At 38.1% G+C, this 8804-nt stretch overlaps 1 protein-coding gene across 1 annotated transcript; it reads right to left on the reverse strand.

The window, feature by feature from the left end:
- Positions 1–497: 497 nt before the first annotated feature.
- On the reverse strand, positions 498–2271 carry LOC122658974 (protein WUSCHEL). Its single transcript, XM_043854142.1, has 3 exons — positions 1944–2271; positions 1730–1827; positions 498–919 (listed from the first exon to the last, which is right to left on the reverse strand). The coding sequence occupies exons 1-3, from the start codon at positions 2269–2271 to the stop codon at positions 518–520; spliced, it is 828 nt and encodes a 275-aa protein (XP_043710077.1). The 3' UTR covers positions 498–517.
- Between the last annotated feature and the right edge of the window lie 6533 nt (positions 2272–8804).

Consider the following 8804-nt stretch of genomic DNA (forward strand, 5'->3'; position numbering starts at 1 on the left):
CGTGCAATGACCACCTTACCCTTACTCAGGCAAGGCGCTCGGGCAGGGGTAAGGCGGTCATTGTGCACCTCATCGTTTCTTGGCAACATGGTCCTACCGGCCAGCTTGGCAGGAGACGATCCAAATTGAGGAAAAACCAACATACATGAGAAAAAAAAAAAAAAAAAAAAAAAAAACAAATTCGACGCTCATAGAACAACACTATCAACTTCAGAATTAAACTTACAAGAATTGAAACATGACTAGAAGAAACAGAACTAAAACTAGCAGAAGAATATCCAAGAATCAAAAGCTTATGGATTATAGTAGGGACTAGGGACTGACTAAACTGAGAATAAAAGATTCGATTAACCACTGTTTTGTCATTAATTCAGTGGTTAAGGATTAGTTAATGAATTGTAAAGCCCACGTGGCACGTTAAGAAGCATCTTTGACCAGTAAACGTGACTCAGTTCGTTTCAGCAGTTCGATCACAACAACGTCCTCGTAACTTAAAGAGTGAGAAATTCCGGCGAATTTAAGAAGAATCCGGCGACATCGAGGAGGAACGGTAAGAATTGAGGGTAAGCTCAAGCGAGGTTCGAGAGCAGCCAGTGTTAACTTTGTCATTGTAAGCTCCATATCGACCAGTGTTGTGGTGAAAGTCACCGGAATTAGAATTGCCGGAACGGAATCCGGCGACGTCTTCACCATGCATGGGAAAGAGAGGAAGCGTTTCCATACCATTAACAGGAACTCCTTGATCTCCTTCTTTATCCTGCTCTCCATCATCTTTGAAGTAACCTCCATTGATCAAGTTTCTCTTGTCGTAGAGAGTGTACATTGACGAATATGGATCCACGCCGCCGGCCCATCCAAGGTTGTTGCTTATATACCCACCATCACCATTGTCTCCACCACCACTAGATATGGAACAGTCCTGGTGGATCATATCATTCACAAGTTATATAGAATTAGTGATAAAACACGTAACTTCTACAATGACAAGATATGGAGAGAGAAGAAAATAAATTGAATTGTGGGGTCTGAGGAGGGTCACAATGTACGATTACAATGTACGAAGCCTTACCCTGCTTTTGCAGAGAGACTGTTTTCAAACTCAAACCCGTGACCATTTGGTCACAATGGAGCAATCTTTTGCATGCTCTCTTCCAAGACCACAGTGATACAGATACTTGGCTAGACTAGTTTCACCCATTGGGATTCCTTAGACCACAAGGAATCAATTCCATTGGTTCTATTTGTAAAGAATATACATACTATCATTTTGAGAGAGAGAGAGAGAGAGATTTAATGGGCATTGCTACATGGGTTCCATTTGTAAACCACTAAGTAGTACCCAACGGAAATGGAGGGAGAGTTGTTTTGTAGTCATTAACCAATGAGAATGGAAATCCTGAAAAAAAAAATGACTGGCTTATGTAGTCTCTTTACTATGTTTCACCTAAAAGCTCGAACTTGTAGGAAATGGCAGTGTAAATGTATACATCAACACTATTTTTATACACACACCAAGATCCCATGGTTCTTGCATATGGAGCTCACACAACATTTCTTTTGAGCTTTATCGGGAAAACTCTTCTGAAGCACATCTAAGAGTCAAATACTCGACCTCTCTGTTCTGTTCTTGGTTAACATAATTGAGGGTGTCACTCTATATTCTTGTAACCCTATATATTGGATTTTTGTAAATTTTGTGGCACCAGATCACCTCCCTTTACAAACTTACCCCAAAGCTCTTCTCCATGAGAAAAGATCCATACGCAGTGTTTGCCATCTGCTCCATACCAAGAACTCCAGGTGGAGAAGATGTAGGAGAACAAATGCCTGCAACATCATGAACAAAGAATTAAAAAAGAAGAGGAAAATATGAACTAGAGCCATATATATATTACCCAAATGAAATTTTTAAAGAAGAACAAGAAAGGATATTAGATGAGAACCAGGATTATTGATGGCTGTGTAATTGGGGTGAATAGAATCCCCACACCCAATAGTGAATCTCTTCTTCTGCCTTTCACGAGCTTTGTGGTTTTGAAACCAATAGAAAACATTCTTGCCCTCTATCTTACCGTACTGTCTCAGACGAGCTGAGATCCTCTGTATCTGTTCAGCACTTGGAGACCTGATTCCATTGTTGTAGTAAAGGTCCTTCAATATTCTGATTTGATCAGTTGTGGGTGTCCACCTTGTGCTACTCTGCCTACAAAGGAAGTTGTTTTTGTTATTACTGCCACTGCTACTATCTTCGTTTGGTTGTTGAGGTTCCATTACTAAAGAAAACAAAAGTGAGATAGCTTCAATGAGAGAGAGGGAGAGAGAGAGGCAGTGAAGTAGGTATGCATGAAATGGAGAACAGAAGCTGGGTTATAACTTATAGGAGCAGGGGAGAGTAGTGAACATGGAAACTTGGAAAGGTACATTAAAGAGAGGAGATCATAGAGATATCTCATATCTGTGAGAGAAGGACTGAAGTTGACAGAGAGTGACTTATAAAATGGAAGGGGACAAAAGAGGGAGTAGAAAGCAAGGGCTTCAGGGGAATTGCTTGGATGAAAAGGCATAGCTGTAGAATGATTAAGAGAGAGAGCGAGAGGGAGATCTTTGTCCCCTCTAGTTCCCAGCCTGGCCCATTTCCCTAGAGATCTTTATCCTCTCAGGTTCCTACATGGAAGAGTTCGTGTGATTCTTCCCATAGAGAGCAGAAATGACCACCTTATTCTGTGCCTGAACACATTACCTGGGTGGGGTCCACCTCCCTCTTATTAGAAGCACTAGGGAACTGTACTGGGCAGGGAATCTGAGATCAAGGATAATTTTTCGTTCCCCCAATGCCTGTAATAGGATCTTTATCCCCTACAATTCTTTGTCAGTCAATTTCCTCAATTTCCTCTCATAGGGAGAGCAAAATGACTATCCTACCCCCTACCCGAACACACTTCCCAGGTGGGATCCACCCCCCTATTAGAGGGACTTGGGGAATTGAACTAGGCAAGGAATTGTAGAGGATAATATTCGGCCTATAATAAGGGGGTACAATGACCACCCTACCCCTGCTAGAATGGGATCCACCCCCTTATTATAGACACTGGAGGAACTCGGCCGGGCAGAGAATTCGAGGAGATAATTTTCCACGAGAGAGAGAGAGAGAGAGAGAGAGAGAGATAACTATGATTGGAATGTAATTTATATTTTTATTTTAAAAGAAGAAAAAGTTACCTAAAATGAATGAATGAATGAATGCAAAGATTCCATAAAAAAAAAAAGAATGCAAAGAAGAAAAAAGATAGGGCTAGGGTGAGAAGTACAAAAGAGAATCAATGGGAGAGATTGTTCTATCCCATCCCATGGTAGACACGAATTTCAGGCTAAAAGGCATCTTTTATGCTTCCTTTCTCTTCTACCTTTCCATTTATCTTTTTCACATTTCCCAAAAGGCAAAAAGGAGTAAGAAATCTTTGTACTTAGCCAAGCGTCCCTCATCATCTGATCTTGTCAGTTTTTTGAGTAGAACCCTGTGTGGAATAGAACTCCCACCACAACAACTAGGAGACTTCACGGAAAATTATCACCTCCAGTTTGCTGATCGGCCCAGTTCTCCAGTTCCTCTAATAGGGGGATGGTGGACCCCACTTGGATAGGGTGTTTGGGCATGGGTAGAGAGGTCATTTCAGCCCCCCTTTGTTAGAGGAACTGGACCGATCAGCAAACTGGAGGTGATAAAGATCCGAGACTTCACCGGTCACTCTTGATGATAGAATAGAATTATGGTTGTTAATTATTTGATCAAGAAATCTGTTTCCTCATTGGTGGCTTTGTTGTTAATTATAATTATAAAAGATATTTCTTGAGAGTCTCAAATGAAATTCTTCACATACTCCATATTAGAACATGGGTTCTCGAGCTAAATGATTAAAAGCTCATCATCTTTCCCCTTTCACCGTTGAGGTTTGTTCAGTTTAGGGTACTAGGTCATGGACTTAGGGTTTATGGTACGTGTTGAGGCTTCTACATGATTATTTTGCAGTAATTAATTTTGATGGGTGTATTTATTTATGGGAAAATTTGGGTGTCTACGTTAGAAAAGTGTTAATTTTCATTTTGTTTTTGAAAATTCTTTTCATGTTCTGAAAATATTCACAATAATAGAGAATGAATAATGATCAGAGAAAAAATTTTAAAAGTCAGTATATTGTATCCATTGTTTCAAAAACTATAAACAAACAATTACTTATAATATAATACGAGAAATTTAACATGATTTGACACGAACATCTACATTTACCCAGAAAAACCAAAGATTTCTTCACTAATCCTAAAAAATTCTCTACTTCATTTTTGCACCTCCCCACGCCCAGTGTGAGTTCATCCAATCTGCTCTATATCCCAACCTACCCTAAAGATCACTTGGAACTTTTTGGAAACCTCCAAGTCAACCTATTTTCAAGCTAAATTGTGATGCATCCATAAACCCCATGAGCCTGAGATGTAGAATTGATATCATGATAAGAGACCATTAAGGAAAGCCAATTTTCACCTCATCTGAAAAACTACAGCTTGATAATATCATGGAAGGTGCAGCCTTGGCGAACCGTGGAGGTATTCTTGAACAGCAATAATAGTTTAAAATAGAGAGCAACAATAATATATTACCACCCTGCCCCCTGCACAGGCTGCCCATGTGTTTGGGCGCAACCTGCACTGCGGCACAATAAACATTTTCTGCAAAATATATAATATTATATTATTTTTAGTGACAATTACATTATGCCGCTGTTAATAGGCAACAATACCAACGGTAATACAATAGAGAGCAGCATAGAAGTGAGATTCAAGAGGAGAAAGTTAATATTATTTTATAAATGGGAGAGGGATAGGCATACCATCCGTGTGCAATAAACTAGCAGGCGAACGACACCAATAGGGACATAGGATGGGATATAATACATTAGAGGCAATAGGTCATTTCAAAGGAGGTAGAGAAAGATAGATATAACCAACGCTAACTTATGATATATTGACGGCGTGCCCAATCTTTTTCCTTTATAAATATATCCTTCAGATCTAACCTTTTAAAAAAATAAGAGATTCAAAGAATTATGGCAAATTGACCTTTTTTACCTAAAAATCATTCACAAAATGACAAAACCAGGGGAATGCTCCAGCTCCAAGCCCCCAACTCAATTTCACACTGGGTAGTGACATTAAGCTGGGCCCTTTAATAATTTATATAATAGAAAAATGACAACAAAACCCTTTAATAATTTATATAATAGTTTCTTTGAACTATGTTGAGCTTGTTGGATGAACCATAAAGAGGGAAGAGTGGGGATGGTATTGCTTCAAATACCAAGTTATGGGTGATTTTCAATCTAGGTTAATTTTGATGGATTGGATTCATTTTGGCCACTTGCTCTACTATGTCTAAGCATTCAATACATCTTTCTTTGAATTTACCAAACCACAGCTCAATTTGGACTTGGTCATGACCCATGAGGTTGAAGTGACATGTATAATTTTAGCAATATAGTTGAGTAAGGTCAGCGGATTTCTTTTGGCCTCTCCCATTTATGATTGAGTAGACTATAGTTCATTCCAGGAAAATAGACAAACTTAATTTCTGGTGCTTATGTTATTGGCTCATTTTAATTAACATACAAATTAACTCTTAGGGAACATTTGGATCCTGTAGGAATAGTTACATTGGAGTTTTCTCTAACTTTGTAGTAGAGTTTTTTTGCTCTTATGGATGGGTTATGACAAGTGAAGGAGCTCGGTTTCTCTACGTTACGGGTGGAGTGTGATTCGGGTGCAGTGGTCTCTTAGGTTAATTCTCTTTCAATTCCTTGGTATTTCATGCATAAATGTATGGTTTTCTATCAAGAGTTATCAGTAGAGTATTTCTTAGAAAATTTCTCATTGCTATCGTGAATATGGTTGCACATGCATTAGCCAAAAAAAAAAAAGCCTTAACAAAGGCATCTTCTTCTTGGGATTCTCCTCCGTCCTTCATTGCTTAAGATATTCATTACGATATGCAGGGGAGACCACAATATCGATTTAATTGAGTTTGTTGTGTTATTTTTGTTAGTCGGTCCCCGATCCACCGATACAGGATCCCTAGTCCTTGTCCGATCCCATATCAGTAGATCGTACAGACAGACAAAAAATGGGTAAAACTATCCGATCTAGACTGATACAGAGCAATCCGGATCGATATCAGCCTAAACCAATTGTGTAAAACTCCACTCCCTACTCAGAAGAGGGGTGAGAAACCCATGTCGGACCAATTTGGTTTACGTGGTTTAAGAATTAAGAGTGAGCGACAACTTTGTCACTTCAAGGATCATACCTGGTATGGACGTAACATGATTATTCTTTTTCTCTCTAGTTTCCATCTAAAATTGAAATAAATTAAGGGGTTAAACATTTAAAAAAAAAAAAAAAAAGAGGACTTTAGGGCAATTTCGTGCTTCAGGTGTTTCTAGTGGTGTCAATCCATCGATTTGAACTGATTTTGGTTCGGTTTCATTGGCTTTTGTATAAGAATGAGTGAGTTTAAAACATGATCCAATAAAGGGTGCTCAGTTTTGATTTCGTATCGGTCTTCTCTGATCAATTTACTATCCATTTGGTTTCAGGTTAGTTTCATTTTGCCTTGTAAATATATTCGAAAGTGTGAAGAAAAGATTATTTTTTATGAATTTCGTATTTGAAAAACAACGAATGACGATTTTACAAAAGAAATCAAGTACACAAGACAAGATTTAAGTGGTTCGCCCCTAAGAAGGAAGGCTATATCCAAGGCCAAGCAATAGAACAAATCTATTATTTCTGTGAAGCAAATACAAACCCTCACTCTCACATCTCAAAGAGATAACAACATTATATAAGAAAACCCTAACCTTGAATATACAAAACTGCCCCTAGAGATCTACCCGGTCTGATTCGAATCTGAATCAACATAGGGCGAAATATATATCAAATCGAAGATCTCGACGAGCTCTACATGGGTTAGAGCCTATGGTGCTAAAGTATGCACTTTTTTGTCATTCTGACGTATTTCCAAGGCGAAATGGGCCACCAAAGAATCACCACCGCACTTTATGGACTGAGATCAGGCTTCACCATTAACATTTCTGTCTCATTTTTTAGTAAGTTATATCGGTTTGGTCCTATTTTTTTAGTTTGGTTCGATGTCTTATCAATTTCAGTGTAGTCTAATTTGGTTTTAGTGTCACAAAACCTTAATGCAAAACATGATCCAATAAACTCAACTCGATTTCCATAGATCCGGCTCGATTACGTGGGTTCGAGCTAGGTTTTGACACCCTAGGTTATTCTTTTCTTTCATTCTGTTAGCTACTTCACCAATATGCCAAAAGCTCCAGAGCTTGATGGAACACGTTAAATCAAACTCTTTAATCTATCCCCAATTAGATTGATCCAATCTAACATCCACACACTAGAATACGCCCATTAGCCACATAACACTTCATGATCTTAAAAAAATATATCCTCCTTCATCTTTCTAAACTCACCCACTCATCCTGCGAGCCTGCAACACAGTCTCTCTCTCTCTCTCCATAAACTTTTCAGATTGTGTTATTTGCTTGACACTGCCACCATCATCATGAGATTTACCTTTCTTTATCTAGCAATTGCCTCTCTCTCTCTCTCTCTCTCTCTCTTTCCTTCTAAGTCTCAAATACTGGAAATACATTTAGTCTTATAGTCTTAAAATATTTGGAGTTTGATGTGGCAGTGACGGTAAGTCAGTCCAGTTATCCAATCCTAAGCTGCTTACCTCATTAGGGGGGGAGCCCTATGATGCAGCCTCTGTGGTACCACTCCCTTTCTTTCGGGTAATCATCTTGTAATGTTTCTCTTCATATCTCCAAAAGATACATCCAGATATCATTAAAGATCTCTCTCTCTCTCTCTCGGCTAAAGGCTACTACTCTCTTCTTTGTTGTTTCTTCCTTTGTAACTTTCAAATTCTTTAGGGTTCTTATAATGGATGTATTTCCATCAGACAACTTCCTTTGTAACTTTCAAATACATCCAGATATCATTAAGGTATTTCCATCAGACAATTTTTATGGAGCTTTCAACTAGAAAATATTAAGTTTATTCCATGCAATTAATACCTTAAAACCCTAATTTCTAGATTAGAGGCAACTAGAGTTGCTATCATGGACCACATGATAATTCTTTCACAACCATGATCTCTCTGTTCCTGTGGCTCCTTTTAAATGCTGTGTTGACCCATTTTCCCAAAATATCATTGACTGCTTAGTTGCTACACCAAAGTCTCATGGCCAAACTTATATGGGTTTAATTTTGTAATAGTAAGCATCTCTCTCTCTCTCTCAAAAGTGAGTTTGGAGTCAAAACCCTTGAACTATTGCAAGAATAGAATGCCCTCAAAAGTTAACTTTTTAAAAAAAAATTCTTTATAGAATTATTGGTTGGACAGGAACAAGATTGTATGATTGTGATTGTGAAGAAGGGAGAAGATAAATTGACAAAATCACATGCAAGGGATGTGTGAAATTTCATGATCACCAAATTCATTTAAGGCCTTAAGGGTATCCTTTTTGAACTTTGGTGTCCTACTTACAAGGATGAGTGCATCTGGTTGCTATCAAAACTGTGAAGTGAGAAATTGTAACCATTTTTTAATTGTCACTTGTTTTATACCCAAAAGTAATTTCATTTGGGGGTTAAAAAGAGATTTTAAAATAATTTTAAAAATGATTTGTTATTAGGGCATTATTAAAAATTACATTTTTTTTCAAGTA

The sequence above is a fragment of the Telopea speciosissima genome, chromosome 4 (assembly GCF_018873765.1).
Source record: "Telopea speciosissima isolate NSW1024214 ecotype Mountain lineage chromosome 4, Tspe_v1, whole genome shotgun sequence".
Lineage (NCBI taxonomy): Eukaryota > Viridiplantae > Streptophyta > Magnoliopsida > Proteales > Proteaceae > Telopea > Telopea speciosissima.